Source organism: Chiroxiphia lanceolata, chromosome 11 (assembly GCF_009829145.1).
Source record: "Chiroxiphia lanceolata isolate bChiLan1 chromosome 11, bChiLan1.pri, whole genome shotgun sequence".
Taxonomy (NCBI): Eukaryota; Metazoa; Chordata; class Aves; order Passeriformes; family Pipridae; genus Chiroxiphia; species Chiroxiphia lanceolata.
Window position 1 is genome coordinate 11,823,212 of NC_045647.1, and position 18,176 is coordinate 11,841,387.

The 18,176-nt window shown below is 41.3% G+C and overlaps 2 protein-coding genes across 6 annotated transcripts in view; one reads left to right on the forward strand and one right to left on the reverse strand.

Annotated features, from left to right (window-relative positions):
• Positions 1-5,564, reverse strand: part of MGLL (monoglyceride lipase) — a 107,081-nt gene extending 101,517 nt beyond the window's left edge. The window contains exons 1-2 of one of the 4 annotated variants that reach the window (XM_032699595.1): positions 5,495-5,564; positions 1,771-1,900 (exon numbers count right to left, since the gene is read on the reverse strand). In XM_032699595.1, the coding sequence (XP_032555486.1) occupies positions 1,771-1,789 (19 nt within the window). In that variant the 5' untranslated portion in view covers positions 1,790-1,900; positions 5,495-5,564. Of the gene's footprint in view, positions 1-1,770; positions 1,901-1,996; positions 2,311-2,953; positions 3,010-5,494 lie in introns of those variants that run through there. The other 3 variants (XM_032699598.1, XM_032699596.1, XM_032699594.1) reach the window with 3 other exon arrangements.
• The window catches only part of KBTBD12 (kelch repeat and BTB domain containing 12), a 41,534-nt gene extending 23,915 nt beyond the window's left edge, over positions 1-17,619 (forward strand). For both annotated transcript variants that reach the window (XM_032699592.1, XM_032699593.1), the window contains exons 5-6: positions 2,010-2,207; positions 14,954-17,619. In XM_032699592.1, coding sequence (XP_032555483.1) covers positions 2,010-2,207; positions 14,954-15,123 — 368 coding nt within the window. In that variant the 3' untranslated portion in view covers positions 15,124-17,619. The remainder of the gene's footprint in view (positions 1-2,009; positions 2,208-14,953) is intronic.
• Positions 17,620-18,176: the final 557 nt, after the last annotated feature.

Genomic DNA, 18,176 nt, shown 5'->3' on the forward strand with positions numbered 1-18,176 from the left:
AATTGTCTTGCATTCTGTAATCTTTGATCATACCAATGGATGCTGTAGAATGAGAAAGCCTATGAGATAAACCATCAATTAAATACTTTTCAGTTAAACATTTTTATTAGCTCTTAAAAGTTTCCTTGATAAATTTAGGGGAATAGTGTCCTGTCCTAAGAGTGGCACCTCTCTTATAAGTCATGAAGGAGTAGTGGAAAATACTACATAGAAGAGGATAATGCTTTTTTCATAGAGAACAATACAATGAGTAAACATCTGAAGTCTGAAAATTATTTTTGTTTCTAAATAGCCCCAAGGAACAGCTCAGTGAGACTTCATCATGAGAAAGGCTAAGTGGGGTGATGTTTCCCTTTTTGGCATGGAAATGATTAGCAAAATTCCATGACCACAATTAATCCCTACCTCAGGTCTCTTAGGTGAATCAAGCCTCAGAGCAGGAGCCCATCAGAGCAAATGCTGCTTAGTTGAGGGTGTTAAGCTAATACCAAATGCATATGGATGCCAGCCTAGTTCAAGTAAACACTAAGGGGTACCAAACTGCTAGGACCTTGCTGGTAGGTATTGAGGCAAGTAAAGATTTTATGTGCATGGAAAAGGAGCTCAAAACCCAATTCAGTTAAGGTTTCCAAATTCAAATATTGAACAAAATCAAATATTGTTAACTTCAGCCAGAGGAAAACTTCCTGCTGATAATAAAGAACACTGAATTTGGTTTTACTTTTGCTGCTTTTAACTGATTTTATCTTTACCTAACTCTAAAATACAGATCAGAAATAGTGTTTGGAGCATTGTGGTCCCCATTTATATATAGCTCCCTCTTGCAAACACCTTTGGAGAATGCAAAAAGGTTATAAAAAATAACACAGTTTTAAGATGTAGAGCGGAAAACCATATGCAAGTAAAACTTGGAGCACCACTAGGAGCTGTTTTCTCTGACAGACCAGCTTAACAGCATTCTAGGGGCAATATATTTTAAAAGCAGCTGCACCAGCCCTGCACAGGTTGCACTTGCAGTCGTTTCCCTTTTGCATATGCAAGGGCATAATTACATGCCACACAATGCACTTTGGATTTCCACAACTGAGCAGTCCTACACGTGTATCTGGGATGCCAGCCTTCATGTGGAAATTGCTTGCATATTGCAGTCATTTTATATTTAAAAGTGGTCACATACACTCACATGCACAAAAGAACCCCTTCAGCATGCCATCAGTGCTCATTATGGGTATTGTGTCCATTGGCACAGATGGAAAACCTGCGTGGGTACGTCAGCATATTAATTCTGGAGAACCAAAGGCTGTGAATTCAAAATCTGGATTTGATCACTTGAAGGGATTTGGGAAGGCAGTGTTTACACTGATTTTTAGTGTTTCCAGCACGCATTGTTATCTCAGGTATATCTGCAGCCTGTTGCAGCATGTCCCAGCCAAAGAAAACTGGGATCTATTTTAATCCTGCACACTGCCTTCAAGCACCCTAATTAACCCTTCCACAGTAATACTGTTGCATATAACTTGGTTGGAATTCCTGTGTATAGGATGGGTTTGTTTCTGGAAATTGATTTGCCTTAAGAAATAAGTGTTACATTTTTCTTTTATTGAGGAAAACTAACCAACAAATGGAAATGATTGTTGGTTAACATGTGTGAGGGTCAAATCCACTGAAGGTATTTGAAAAATAGTTTTTGATCCATTACAATTTGTCCAGCAAACAGAACAAGTAATTATGACAATTTCTACTATATGGGGAGAAAACAAAACAAAATACCTTTGTGTTTTGAAGACATGCTGCTTGTCCTTATTTAGATACAAGGCTTCAGAAAGGATCTTGCTTCGGTGTCTGTAGATAATATGCAGTAGCTTCTGCTTTGTGTTTACTTCCTCACAAACTTCTGGAGCTGCAAAAGGAAAAGAAAGGGAGATAAGAACATGTAAACAGAAAATGCAGCCAGCAATGTATTTTTCAGAAGAACATGGGACTACATTTGACCTACATATATTTTGCAGGAGGAATTGGGTGCCTTGGTTATGACAGAGGACAGACTCGAAAATGTCTTGATGCAGTGGAGATTTATAACCCTGATGGAGACTTTTGGAGAGATGGACCTCCTATGCCTTCTCCTCTTCTCTCCTTACGAACAAACTCTACCAGTGCAGGTTGTGTGGAAGGGAAGCTGTACCTTTGTGGAGGATTTCATGGAGCAGGTACTAAAATGAGTCCGATATTCCTTGTGTAGTTAAAATCACTTTCACAGGATACAGACTGATCTGATGACTGATCAACCCTATCAGGTGGCACTGGCATGCCCTGGAATCACAAACATGATTCTGCCCTTTGGACTGCCAACCCCTAATGTCAATATGAATTGTGTTCTGTTTAACCTTTGCTTTTTTCCTTAACAAAGCATGAACATTTAAGGATGTTTCCAATATGCACCAAACCTCTCCAAATCTAAAACCTCAGCAGAATTATTCTGGATTTATATCCAGAGCTACAGATCAGGAGCTTAGTGTTTCATGGACATTAAAGAACTTGGGTATATTTGCTGAACGTTAAGGCCCTGTCCATCTGTCCTTTGCCACTCTATCTCTGCCTATTTACTTACATGCTTTTTGTTACCGGTGTTGGAAAAGACTGTGTATTTAACGAGTACTCTGCGTAGGGAATTGAGATACAAACAGACTAAAGTTCCAGATCTGGTGATTTTAAATAATCCTAGCCTCATGGACACCTTTCTTCTTTTTTCTTCAACCTTCCAGCTGTGCTCAGCTCTTTCTAAATCTCCAGCGCTTATAACTGTTACTTTTTTTTCATTATGAATGCAAAGAGTCACAAAACAAACACACTTAAACTCTTCTGCTACATAGAGCTGCTACCCTAATTTCTTTCTAGGAGAAAGGAATAGCACAGATGCATTATCCACTACTAATAAATGTCATGTCAGGCTCACTGTTGCCCAGGAATGGTCATGTGGTATCACTGGGTGACATGTCTTCCTATTGCACTGATTCCAGTTGCACTGACTTGTATAACAACCTCTAAACATAAAGCCACTGTTATTTTAGAATTATGATTTTCATCAGCTAGTTCACATCTTGCTTTCTAACCCCTTTATTGGCTTCTGTTTGAGGAAGCTGCTTCCTGAAAACAATTGTTTGGCAGCTTCTAACAGGTTTGTTCTCCTGTCATCTCTGATAGAAGTTGTGTGACTTCAGAGCAATTATGGTTATGACACATCACTGTGTTTCCATAGTGCCACCATAGTTGTCTTTTTCTCAGCAATATTATGAAAAAGCCTAAAGTTAGTGGGTACAAATCTCAAAAGGCTGATAAAGGGAAGTGGTTGAGTCACCATCCCTGGAGGGATATAAAAGATGTGTGGATGTGGATCTTAGGCACATGGTTCAGTGGTGGGCTTGGCAGCACCGGGTTAGTGGTTGGACTGGATGATCTTAAAGATCTTTTCCACCCTAAACAGTTCTATGATCGTTATCATTGAGAAATTAAGCAATTTTGTTCAAGATGACTAAGAGATTAATATGAGATTTTTCTGACTAGGGAAGCTTCAGAGTCATAAAAACACTTTCTGTACAATACCACCATGTTCTGTCACTGAGTCATGTATAAGGAGTGGTTGTTCTGGGAGAGTTTGAAAGTCCTCCTGTGGATTTCAGGAAGGCCATCTTTTGTATGTTTGAATAATGCCAGCTCAAGGGGGTCCGATTCCTCACTCTACTATTACAATCTATATAATTATGTATAGAACTCTCCTGCACTAATACTGTTATTTAGACTGAAAAACAGGAAGTCAAAGTTAGAAAATGCCAGTTTTGCAGTTACCTGTGCAACCTGAATTCTGACCCCCTATGGGTGTGTTCTGTAAGCCTGTAAAGAAGTAGCATATAATTGTGTTGTTAGATGTTATGGTGCCTATTAACAGGGGAGCCAAAATAAGATTCTCACTGTCAACTGTAAATCAGGTATAACCACATATTTGAGGAGTTGAGAGAAACCTGTGCCTTAAAGACAGGCTTCTTAATGTGACTTTCTAGTTATTAAAGGAAAAGGGCTTTCTAAATTTTGACACCAGTAGCAGCTTCTAGCTACCATCACGAAGAAAAAGATGAGTGTAGGCCATATGTTGAACCTGAAGAGGTTACCTAGCTGGCCTCTCTTCCTGACCCCATCTGCTTTGTGTGCTAGAAAGGGCTCTTGCCCGATGTGCTCTTTAGGGATGAAGGGTGGAGTGAGAGATGGTTGTTACTGTCATATGGGAGCTTGGAAAGGGTGGCTTGATTCTGCATTTTCACAATTACAGCTGCTCAGCAGCTTCAAGGTACAGAACAGCATGTGCTGCTACTGCTTCAGTAGCAGACAGGGTTATTTTAGAATGTGCTTGTTTGGTTTTAGTCTTTTGGGCTTCTTGGCATGTCACTTTGGTTTTTATGAGGAATGAGACCAAGAGAGGATATTCCAGTTTTACAAAACATTGTAATTTAGCTTCAACCAAGTGGGGTTCTTGGAACAAGCTGAAAGCACAGCTGTAGTCTTTGGGTTTTCTGCCTGCTGAACGCTAAAGGGCTGCTGGGAACATTCAAGAAAAAGTGCTTCAGAGGAAAAAAAACCCAAAAAAACCCCAAAAGCAAACAAGAGCAAATAAGCCAAAATTATTGCTGCAGTGAAAAGTCTTAGCCTAAGGGGCTGAAACCAAACCCTTGTATACTATAGATCTATTCCAAATTCTTCAGCCTCAGTTTGCCTTTGCGTTTGCTTAAACCCACTCTTGATCCAGCAATGTGAAATTTAGCCTGCAAAAGACATTGTTGCATCTTAATTTTACTGGTATGTATCATGATCTATATGCCTTTCTGCATGGCTATAGACCTAAATCACAGATTCAACTAGGTTGGAAAAGACCTTTGAGATCAAGTCCAACCTTTCACCTAACATCACCTTGTCTACTAGACCATGGCACTGAGTGCCACATCCAGTCTCTTCTCAAATACCTCCAGGGACGGTGACCCTACCGCATCCCTGGGCAGCCCATTCCAATGCCCAGTCGCTCCCTCTGTAAAGAACATCTTCCTAATGTCCAACCTAAACCTCCCCTGGCACAGCTTAAGACTGTGCCCTTTCACTCTCCCTAATGCTCCTCAGCTTTTCCACTTCTTCCGTAGGCTCTGCCACGGAACAGAGCAGATCATTCACCTGATTGCACCTTACGAGGGTGTCTTTTGCACTGTCCTCTGGTGCTAATGCCAGGCTCAGACACTCCCTGCAGCTGGTGACCTGGACTGCTGCGTCCTTCCTGGGGGGTTCTGCCTGGGTCAGCACACTCCTGCTGGCAGCAGCTGCAGCAATGGCTTTTGATCACTTGTAAACCGTCGCTGGATCTAGTCGAGTCGGGGGGGGGGGGGAACAAAACCCAAAAAACCAAACGAGCCGAACAAAAAAGCACGAAAACCCCCCGCACACCTATCACAAACCCCACCAGTAAGAGCTGGCAGAATGGCCGTGCCCTTCCTGCTCGCCGTGCCTGCGCGAACTGACGGGCAAACTGCCGTGCAACTGCCCTGCAAACTGCTGTGCTACCTCCCTGCCTGCCCCCTCCTGTTCCCAGCGCTCCCTTGACCTATTTAAATTACCCTCAACTGGGCCTGGCAACACCCCTTGCTCGCCTGATTGGCAAGAGCAGCCAAGTCCACGAAGCTGAAAGGCAGCTGTCAACTGCTCAAAGGGCCTTAAATTTGGACAATAAGGTCAATACTGCTGAGCTACCATCTTTTCTGAGTCTCATGTGACAACTGAATTCTTGTGATGGCAGGATTCCCATTCTGTATATATTGCCTCTCACAAATCTTTGTCTGCTTGAAGGGAGGACAAGTGGTGTAGCCTGAACAGTCCCCTTGTGAGCAGAGGAAGAAAACCTGCAGCTACTCGAGAGGAAAGTCAGCTTGGCCAGCTGAAAGTAGCAATAGCAGTCTTTCTAAAAGATAAGTGAGCTCCAAAGTGTGCTCAAGCTTCCTCTGAACTGTTGTTCAATGTTGAGGTGTGTTGGTAAAGCTTGTAAGGCTTCCTCAAGTTAGAAGTTTGCTCAAAGCCTGCCCATGAAAGAGGAAAGGGGTTTGATTCAGCTGAAGCTTAGACACTTCTCTGCAGTGCCTACACTAAGACCTTAGTGACCCCAGGCTTCCGGCAGCAGATGGAGAAGAACAGACACTTCAGAGAGAGATTCAGGTCCTTGGTGCTTTACATCTGCTCTGAAAGACCAGAAGGCAATTCAGAACCCTGAGGAGCTCTCCTGTCTCTTAAAGCGCTTTGTGTTTTGATCAGAGTATGAGGGGTTCTAACCTGGCTTACCTAAGCCAAACACGTCAGGATGTTGGTGTCTATGGTTTGATGGTATAAACACCCCTGAGACCTCTGTGTTGTATCACTAGCTGATGAATGTTGTATGCTCTTACAGTCACTATAACTACCCAAAACCAGCAATTCTTGTTCTCAATTTTTCTCCTTAGCAAGACTTGCAAAACTTCATCTGTTAGCCAGTAGTTTATACAAATTAGCTCATTTTCTACTAAAACTGCTATGTCAAACAGGAACCATTAATCTGCTTGTCTCAGCTCCAGCTCATGTAGCATTGTGTTGTGAATGTTGTCATTTTTCAGCAATGTTGTAGCATTCATCAGGATAATCAGACATGTTTTAAATGGCTGATTTTGTCCATTAGTTTATAGTGTTGTAGAGAGTGGAAACATTATCCCTAATATGAGTACTCAGCAGGGTTCAGTGTGCAAACGGCCAGCAGCTTTTCACTAACTGCTAAAATGCACTGCCACATTTCCTGCTCTAACTATGGATTTTAAACCAGCCTTTGCAGTCTGACTGTACAGTGTTTTTGTTGACATGTTTGATTTCCTTTGCATCAAACTAAAACCTGTCACCTGCACAGGCTGACAGCTACTGACATTACCCTGTGCCTGGCAGAAGGAGCCTCGTTAGTGCGGCTCTCTGAAGGAGAGGGGAGCAGCTCTTCAGGTATGCAGAATTACACCCTTATAAAATGCCTACCATATTGGGTTCCCTTTCTTTTGGACTGCTTCTGAGCATTATAAATCTTTTTTTTCTGGTGAAAATAACGAAGGCAAGGGTGTGTGCCTGTTTGCTGGGACCATGTCATCTGCTGTCACTGTCACTGGCAGAGGCAGATGTTTGTTGACTTTCTGTTGTTGCTGCACAATTACAGATCTCATAGCCTGTGTCTCGGGGTTGTAGCTTTAGTTTCAGATTATGGAGGTCAGTACAACTGCCTGTCTCACAGATTTGAAGTAAGAAATTGAAATCCAGACTTGGATTTTTTTTTTTTTTAACTTGATGCATCCTGGTTTGTATCAGCTGTAGCATGGCCAGTAGGACCAGGACAGATACTGCCCCCCTGCACCGGTGAGGCAGCACCTTGAATTCTGTGTTCACAACAAGACACACATTGAGGTGCTGGAATATGTCCAGAGAAGGGCAATGGAGCTGGGGAAGGGGCTGAAGCACAAATCTGATGAGGAGTGATTGAGGGAACTGGGGCTGCTTAGCTTGGAGCGAAGGAGGCTCAGGAGGGGCCTTCTGACTCTCTACAACTACCTGAAAGGAGATCGTAGGCAGGTGGGCTTTGGTCTCTTCTCCCAATCAACAAGCCATAGGACAAGAGCTGCTCAACTCCATTTTGTTATTTACTTACTGATATCAAGTAGAAATTAATTTTTTATTTAAGGGTTGTTACAGTCAGAGGAAGGGTAAAGGTAAAAATTATCTATGCAAGAATCTCAATTTTGTGTTTGCAACTGTTAGCCAAGATGGATGATAGTGATACTGGGCCCTACTAACTGTGTAATTCTGATTCTTAAAAAAAAAAAAAATAATAGTTACCCTGGATTAATTTTCTAGCATTTTCTGCCTCATTTACATAAACTGCAATCCATGCATTGGAATAGAAGCAGCACTGCTTGCAGCAGCGCAGAACTGTGTAGTAATTACTGTGTTCCAGCTGAGCTAATGAGTTTGCATCTCCACACCATGCACTCCTGACAGTGGACTAGCTTAATAGTTATTTCTTTTGACTAATCTCCTATAAAAGCTGTTCCCCTTAGTCTCCTCCATTATGTGATTTAGATGGAGAATTGTTCTAGTGCTTGTTTTTTATTATAGTGGTTATGGAACATTACTGGAATCAAATTAAATATAGACATATTAAGGAGTCTGGCGCAGTAAATACTGCACTTGTGAAGTTTGGGGGTTGAGAGATTGGAACAAAACCTGTTTCTCCAGCACCTTCCCATGTTCCCAGCTAAATAAAGCAGAGGTGCAAACCCCGGGCTGCCTATCTGCAGCACTGTTCGTTTCCCTCTGTTAAAATTTACTGAGCACTGATGAATAATTAAAGCTCTCCTACCCACAGTTGTTACCATTTGAATAAATATTCCCACCAGTGGAAGGGGTTCAGGGCCCCTGTGTTTTGCTCAGCACAGAAATCTGTTCCTGGCCGGCCACTGTGCCACAGGCATTGCCACGGCTCTCCACCCCCAAAAAGTGCTGCTTGATCTTTCACCGAATTCTCCCCCAGCACCAGCGTGAGCTGCTGGGACTGGGAGGGATCTCTGCACCAGGCTGCCTGCCCAGGGAGGGCTGCCCATCTACCCTGCTCATTAGCTGGAAATGTGCTGCCATAAATGAGGCCAAATCAGGTCAGGGGAATTGCTGGGGAGCAGCACCTGCTCGTTCCACATCTAAATTTGACCCACTCTCTGGCAGCATGGTATTAGCAATTCAGCCCTGCTTCTTGCTACATCTCATTTATAGTTTATAAAGTGTTAATGAATGATTAATAGATATTTTAATGCATTTTAATTAATTGCTGAAGAGGTCAATAGGTTGTTTAGAAACATGGCTTGTAGCCATGTATGACATCTTCTATTGTGTTCATAACTGCCTGTCATGCATACAGTCTAAACATGCTTTGTATCATCTATAAATAATGTATTAACTCATTGTAAGGCATTTAGAAACAGTATCTCAGGGCGGGCTGGGCCCAGTAGTTCTTATTCTGATCCTGCAGCTTTCACTCTTATGAATGGTGCATTGACATCCAGAGCACAGACCCTGCTGCCTCTGTAACCTGTGATCCTGCTATCACCTGCAGTGCAAGCAGGACCAGTGCTTGTAAGATTGCCTAAAAGGGGCCTTGACTATGAACTGCAGGCAAAATCTGGAAAGATTTTAAAAGCTGAGGTAGCTGGATCAATCAATCAAGAAAAGCAGCTGAAGTAACTGAATTAGAAGTTTCCTTCCATAGACCATCCAGTTCTTTATACATGTTTTTTAAAACACTGATTTGTGAGTAAATGGGTGGATCGTGAAACTGTGATCCTGAAGAATTACACAGCAGAGCAGGAGGATAGAGGACCTCTCTATGAGATTGAATATCTTACCTTACTCCGTGCAGGTGCTCTGAAAACAGTAACCTTCTTCCCAGTTTTGGCTGTGTCTGGTGGGATACACTGCCTTGGTACTTCACATCACAAAGGCTGGCCAGCATGTTAAACAGCCAAACCAAGTTCCCTCTCCTGTGTATTCTCTGACTGCTTCTGCCCACAGGCACGGATGATGGATGTCCTTGACCCCACGAGGGGTGCTGCCTGTGTTACACTGGTGGAGTTTGGGGGCAGCTCACATACACAAATGGGATTGAAGGCCACAGACTTGATGAACTTATTATTTTTCCTACTGAAAATGAGGAGCCAGGACATCTGGTGGTAATGATCTAAATGCACTTTTATCCCATTGCAACACAAACATGAATTCCCAGGTCACCTAACTCTGCATCTTGTAATTATGAAAGCAGCTATTAGTGGTGAGAAAGATAAGTAGCAGAGGCTAGTCCCATATGTTTGAAATCATTCTTTGGTACAGATAATGGCATGAAAAAACAGGTACAAATGAATAGTGGAGGCTGAACTGCTTCAAGGCAACCCTGGGGTGGCTTTATGTGTCAAGAACTGGGGAAACCCGTGAAAGAAACACCTGAGTAAGCATTTTGAGGACTGTTTGGGAACTGGCAAGCACCTTGTGATGTACAAGTGCTTTTTTCCATGGAAAGAGCAGAGAGGTAGCAGTTTGCTGCAGGTTTGGTGTTTTTTTTTCCTTAATATAAATTGATTTATGCAAAAGAAGACAAAGCATATTAGGAAACTGAAAACTGGAAAGGAAAAGGTGCTGTGACAACCTGAGGACAATGTCAGGAGGACCTCAGGTGAGTGGCCTGTGTGAGGATGTCCCAGGGCACAGAGCTCAAGGACAGATGTGACATTGAGACTACTCCGAACACACAAGGTGGTTCTGTGCTGAGGTTCTGGTTCTATGCTGGCCTACTGTGGATAAAGTTGCTAAGGTGCTGCTGGCCATCCAACAGTGTGTCAATGTGGTTCTGTCACTGCTAGTGGGCAGGTGAGCTTGTCCCCAAACTACTTTGGATGTCTGTGCCCTGCACTGATGCAGAGGCACTGTGACTCGTGACTTGGCACATGCTCTCACCATCTCCATAACTCTGCTTCCTCACTTATAAGCTGGAGCAAATATACGAGCTGATGTCAATGGAATTCTGGAAGAAATAATGAAATATTGACCACATTTTAGCAAACTTGCCATAGATTTAGCTCCAGTGAATGGAATTTCAGCATTTTTTGAGTTCAGTCCTCTGGACACTAAGCAGGCTACAGCACAGTAAATTTATTTTTCTTGGCTTACAAACATAATAGCTGCATGATTAATAATCCTGGATGAACTATGGATTTTCTACCTGTTAAGCATATTGCTTAATTCTTCTACATCTGCCTCCCTTTAACCCTCACAACCCAAACCCTAATAATTGTATCTGAATTTTTGGTTATGAATAGGAAAGAGAAAGCAAGGTCAAAAAAAAGGACAAAAGTGCTAATAAATACCGTTGTCACATGGAAAGTTCTTCCTCCCCTCAACCTCCGAATCACAAATGGAATGTGGTTTAAAAAAAAGAAAAAAAAGGAAAAAAAACCCCAGATGAAAAAGCAGATCAAATATTTATGTTGCCTGCAGTCATACTGGGGGCCTTTCCAAGAATCATTCATCAAACATTCAAACGACATGAGAAAACTTACATCATAAAATGAAGTCTGGCCATATTCGGGGAGTGAATCATAAAAATCTTTTAAAGAAAAAGCATGACTGTGTATAGGGAGTGCAGGCAGGCACTTACTGAAAATTAATATTTTTGTTCTTCTTCTGCACTTTCAAAGAAAAAAGTCATATGAAAAATTGCAGGAAAGTTTTGTGTTTACAGACGAGAATATAAAAGATAATTTAAAGATTAGATTCATTTTGCTTTGACTGCTGTATTTGCATAAATGAAATGAAATTTTAATGTTTATATAGTAAATGTTTTCAGGTATAAACTCAAGTCTTGACACTGGGAAAAGATAAGTTTTTAGGTTCAGTGTAGCTTCAGTCTGCACTTGCACATCCAAAAGGCATAACTGTACCAAAAGTGTTCTGACTCTTTTTAATATACCACAGTTTCTACTGCGGATAAATTTATGATTAATGTTCCCTATGCTGTTTAGCATTTTCCTTTCCTGAGTATGAATAAATCATACTGTTATAAGCACAATTTTACTGCTGGAAAAGTATCTGCACTAGAGTTAGGTTTGTACAACCAGAATAATTCTCACTTTAAGTCCTTTGCAGAAAAACACAGTGTAAAACAGTTTCTTAAAACTTCTCATGGTTAAACAAGAAAGTGCAGAAAAATACTGCCTGGTTTTGTACAAAAAATTAGTGAAATCCTTTCATTAGGTAAGGTGGTCATCTGGTAAGTGAGGCAGAATAATGCTATGATGACAGGGAGTTGTGTGGGGTGGCTTTTTAAGTAGGTAAGTTTTTAAGTTCTGTAATACAGCCAATTTATTTTTGTGGGTTTTCCCCGATTCTCTTGTAAGCAAATTGGCTGCTAACATATTACCTTTAAAAAAATAAATTACAATTAAATAAGATTAATCAATGAAGCAGAATCAGGAATTATTTGCACCCTCAAGCTTAAAACTTTAAAGCTGAAATCCAGCATTAGAGCCTGAAGTCAAAGGTGCTATTCTCTTTGAAAAGAATCATCTTTTCTATTGGTTTTACCAGGAAAAACTAAAAAATAATTTAAAAAAAGGCTTAAGAACTGAGGTGCTTTAACTAATTTCTCTTTTAAAAAGAAAAGATGTAATTTTTTTTTCTCAAGTATGACTATTTTGAGCAGTGCCTTTCCTCACATGAACTTTCTCATCTAAAGAGTGCTGTTTCCTTTCATATTAAACAAGGTAAGACTAGAGAAATTATTGCTTCCCTTATTTAAAAAACATATTCTTTTTATCTCTCAAGGGTTAAGAGTTAACTAACACTCCATGTGCTGGAAAGCAGAATTTGTAGACTGGAACAAAACCAGTTACAACATCCCACAGAAAAGGGAAACATGGGACACCAAAGGTGGGGAGTCACCAGGGTCAGGAAAAAACACAGCAAGACTTGTAAGGAAGGGTTGCTGAATAAGCCTTTGATGTTTTAATTATGTTTTTTTTTTCTGAAGTGTTGCAATCACTCACAGAATGTCTTGGTTCCAACGTTTGATTATTTTTCCTCTGATTGTCTTATTTTTGTCATCATCCATGCCAAAGAAAACCCAGGCACAAAAATTTATTGTATAAAAGAGATGATCTAATAAAAAAATACAGCGACTGGAGCCTCCCATGTCACAGGTTAGGTCTGTTTGTGTCTGTATTTGCCTCTTAGGAAAAACCTCTTCACTCTTGCAGAGTCATATAGAAGTGAGCTCTTTGCTGGTACTGGTAACTGGCTGGTTATTTGTTTGCTGTTTGTCAGTCATGCCTTCTCTCTTCACATGTAACTGGGTTTTTTTAGCAGTTTGCTGTCTTCTGTCTTGAATGACTGTACCCTTCCTATGGATTATTATTATTATTCTCCTTTAATATCCAGGTTCAATAAGCAAACCATCATAACTTGTTTCACAGAATGGAAGAGAACAAAACTACTCAGGTGTGACTATATCATGAAATCTTACTCAAATTTTACTCAAGCAAGCTCCTAGAGATCTGTGAGAGTCTCAGAGGTCTCAGTTTGGACCAACAAAAATTGTATCACAACTAATTGTGACACAACTAAGGACAAAATGAGTACAGGCTGTGGATGGTGGGGTAGAAACAATGTGCTGCCCCTCTTTATCAGAGGGGGCAGAGGTGGTGAATGGTTGGTGAGTGGTTTCCTTAGATAAACATGACAAAAATGTGCAGAAACGTTCATAAAACTGCAACATCCACAGATCTTGTGCACGTGCAGGACCTGCAGAAAGCAGAGCTCTCCTGTATGCACTCAGTAAGGAAGCCAACCTTGGGAGGAGGAGAAGTCTTGTTTCCATGTGACATCCCCACATCCTGAAATTCCTCCTCACAGAGGAGCCTTAGAGGTATTTTACATCCCACCACACAACATCATCATAACACCAACACCAATTTTGCATGGAACCTAAACCATGACAGCGCTGCTTTGGGGGCACTAAATCCCCTGGGTTGTTGTCCTCTGGAAAAATATGTTGTCTGTTTCCAACAAGGGAAACAATATATGTCTCTGAATGTTCTTCTGCTTTTCACTTTCCCCCTTCTCCAATCCTTTGCTGCCAGTTCCACACAAAGGCAGTGCCCAAACAATGAGGTGCAGCTGATAGACGTGAGACAGCGTTGGCGGTGGTGGGAGGTTTTTGTTGTTGGTTTGGTTTTTTATTTTAGAAAAAAGCTTTCTATAAGGGATAGCTGAATGGGAGCCTCAGTCTGAACTCTGTAAAGTTTATCCTGTCACCAGTCTCTTATGACTCAATAAAACAGCATGAAGTATTCAATGGTTTTTTGCTATTATGGTTCTTATCCTGATATTTGTGGATTGTCCGTTCTCTTGCATCTCTCCAGAAACTCATCTGACAGCAAAGCACGTGCATGTCCTCAGCTCAAAGTAAGAAAAGTTTAGGCTAAGGTTACTTACTGTGAGAAAGCAACTTTAAGATGAAAAGAAAAAGTGAGCAGAAATGAAAGATGCTTTTTATTTTTAGGAGAGAACTTGGGTTTGAGTAACAATTGTTGCAGAGTTCAGGACTGTTGTCAGCAGAGAAAGGGCTTGTGGTCTTGTAAGAAGTTTAATATAGCACTGCTGGTTGACAGCTATGGTTCTCTGCTGCATGGGGATTCTTTCATTTTTTGTTAGTCTCTGTAAAAAGCGTCTTGTCTGGAGATTGGCTGTGATTTAATGGCATTCTTCTAACCTGACTGTTCATGACAAATTCCTCAGCACTTCAGACCATCTAAAGTACATTTAAAGCCTTGGAGGTTTTTTATTTCTCCTAAATCACAGGATGTCCAGACTTTGCACCCAAGGAAAAAATAGTCTTGGAGTGCTTCCAGCAGCCTGAGAGCTGCATTTTAGTCAGGGCAAAGAAAAGACAATATACTGCATGTAGGCATACTTGTGAACAAGAGGCAATACTCTGCCTCAAAAAGATGAACATTTGACAATTGACTGCAGGCTGAAATGCCACCTGCATACTTGTGCCAAGATGGAGCACTTGATGCTTTTGTCCCTGCAGCTGCACCTGGAGCCCAGAGGGTGAGGACTGACTGCACTGCACAGATCTCCCTCTGCACTATTTCATTTGCTGTACATTGACAACTTGTGTGCTCCTCACACAGTGTAGTCATTCATACCACAGAAATTACCTTTTTATTACCCCCTTTCAGAGGGGTCGTAATAACAACTGCAAAAACCTCTTTGATCCTGTTTGACTTGCCTCCTGATGCCTGCTGTTGTTGCCTCTGTCTTTCAGCTCGTCACGAGGTTATCACCAAAGAGATCCTTGAGCTGGATACATGGGAGAACCAGTGGAATGTGGTGGCCACCAACGTCCTCATGCACGACAGTTATGATGTTTGCCTTGTTGCCCGGCTGAACCCACGGGATCTTATCCCTCCTCCCCCAGATTTAGTGGACCAATAGAAGTTCAGTGACTCTCAGTGCTTCCAGATTCTTCAGGAACTGAAGAATGTGGAGAGACAAATGCTGCATTGGCTCTGGGTGAGAGCTGAGTGCCACAGAGAGGAAATGGCAACATGTGCTTAAGGACAGAATTGCCTTTGGGCTGTGCTTCTTGGACAATGCTTTATTTGCTAGTACTGGTACTCTGCACTTCTATGATTGAAAGTCAAGGTTGTCCAGCCTTTGTGTGTGGCTTCTCATCTTCAATCTGGCTGCACAAGCTTCAGTGCTGGGCACAACATGGGCTGCTGGGACCCTTTGCCTCAAAGGCAAGGGGCAGCCCAGGGCTCATTTCACAGCAGAGCATGACATGACAGAAAGCTTTAGCCACGGAAAACCCTCCTTTGCTGTTCATCACACGTGGTTCTACTAAGCTACCCAGGAAGCTAAGAAATATATGAAATTAACTGATGAAAACAAGTGCCAGACCATAGCTGACTAATGCAAAGGGAAAACACAGACAAGCCTTTGTTTGTTTTAAAAAAAAACTCATTAGCCAAGGTTCATTAGCCAAGTACACAAGCTACAGCAAACATTATCTAACCCACAGACAGGACAGTCAAGAGGTCCTATCTTTGCCACTAGAGCTGAACCTGTGCTAGTAGAAAACTAGTCTTTTGGCAACAAGTCACAAGAAAGTCTTCCAGCAAGGTCAGTCAGTCTGCACCAAAGACAAGAAGAATCCTAAATTTTCACATAGAGCCTATCTCTTGTAAGGCCTTTTTTGACCAAGATCTTGTAGCTCTGTTAGGAAACTCCCTTTGAGAGATGGAGAAGAGAATAACAAAGCAGATCAGTATTATCTGCATATCAGCTTTGCAGCTACAGGGAAAGGCTAGACATGCTAAGCAATAAATTTTTATATAATAGGAATAGCTTTAATGAAGTAGCATAAGGTAAATTCTCTACCAACAGAATTGGCTATAATCACAGGGAAGAGGAATAATTCAAACAGTGTTTCTGAAGGCACAGTTAGCCTTTGTAGAGCTTGAAGACAGTAGGTTAGAGAGAAAATTGTTTATAGTACCACCATCCCATTTAAATTACCAATAGCTATTCATCAGTTCTCTGGTGCCTACCTTACAGTGTATCTGTCTGTCACTGCCTGGGCAGTACAGACAAGGGAATTGGAAATCTCAGTTGTGCTCTTGGGCCACAATTGCAAGTGACAGTATGCTGCAATGCAGAATGAATGTCAGAGACAAACATTGAGTAAAGTATGATATATCATGCTTTATGAGACAATATGAGAATAATCGTTGTCATGATCATTGTCAGCAAGAAGTTGCTTTTGATCCCACAAAAGCAGCAACAAAACTAAAAGGAAAGAACTGGCAATGAAATGAGGGAATCCATCAGGTTGTTCGTTTATAGTTATTTGCAGGATTGCGCTTCAGAGCATCTCTATTTTCTTTTTCAGTCCTATTTTAGGCTGCAAAAGTATCAGCTATTTTTTTTTGGTTGGAGTTTTTTTGCTTGAAATGCTTATGGCAGAGAGGGATGGAGAGGATGACCTGAAAGCCCTTTCCCAATTCTGACTTTTCTGATTTATGAACTATTCTCTAAAATACCCAGTGGGAGTATTAAGCTGTCATGTAAAAATTACTAGCATGAATGTCACTAAATCTTATTTGATAACACTAGTAGGACATTGAGAAGTGCTCAGATAATAAGGGAGCTGGGGAGAAGAAACTAAGGAAAACATGTAGAAAAGAAGTAAATCTGTGAGCAGATAATCACTTGTCTCTCCTTATGTTTCCCAAGCAGAATGAGTGTGACAGCTTAAACTCTTGTGTTTGTATAATTTCTGTATTATCCAGCCATTCTTTTCTCTTTCTCTTGCTCATATGTAGGTCATCATCTGCCTAGAACAGAGCTGTGACAAGCATGAACTTCAGCAGTACAAATCAGTGGCCAGTTCCTACAATCTTAACCCCTCTGGTTGCTAAGTGCAGTTGTAGGCATAAGATCAAGGAGGCAAACTCTGCTTTAATAGGTTTTTAAACAAACTCAATGGAAAGTCCTTCCAGTTGATAACCATCCGATATTGGAAACTCTTTGGCTTTTGTTGTTACTGTGAAGTAAAGGTAATCTTGTTCTAACTTCTCTACAAGGTTCTTAGGGCAGCTGGAAGCAATGTTCTTGAGCATATGTTAAGTGTTTCCTTGTGAAATTCTGTGACTGTAGGTAGTGCTTTTGCTTCTTTCACCTTTTTTGCTTTAAGGAAGAATGTTTAAAAGGGTGGGGTTTTTTCTTCGGTCTCTGCTTTATGGTCTATTACTTATGGTTCCTGAGGTTTAAAGCCTGGGCTAATCTACTTGATTTTACTCTCTGAAAGACAGTCTACTTGTAATATTTGAAGGGGAGAAGGAAGACATTTGCAGGCTTTCAATAGTCATATTTGACCACGTATGTGAAATGCAGCTGACACTCCTCTATTAAACTTTTATTCCAGTAGTGAGCTGACTGTTTCTTTCCCACTTCATATGTTTTGCTTTTTTGACTGATATTTAATGAGCTGGATGAAAGGAAAGTATGTACTCTGAGAAGGTCTGACTTAATAACTGAGGAGAGTAATGACATATTTTAAATACTGACCTTGCAATCAGTGATCTTGAGCTGTAGTGGGCAATTAACAGGTTTATTTTTCATGCAGCACTGGCAAGTGACCTTCCCCCTTTGTGCACCGAGCATCACCTCTCCTGCTGCCCACAGGGTCTGACTGTCAGTGGGGACTCACTTGTGCGTGCCTCTCAGTTTCTGCCCAAGTTGGAATGTCTAGCACTGTATGTCAAGCAGGAGAATTTTTTTTTTTTTTATTAATCTAAAATGGGGGCACTAACTTCTTCATTTTATGTTGTCCCTATGTAGTTCATGGGTTCTCCTTGGGGTGACTACAATTTCTAAACCAATATTTGGAAATGTAGCTTGGCTGAGGAAGGAAGAGGAAGAAAGCACACTTATTGAGAGGTATAGATCTCAACCAAAATCCTTCTGAGACTGTAAGAATACTG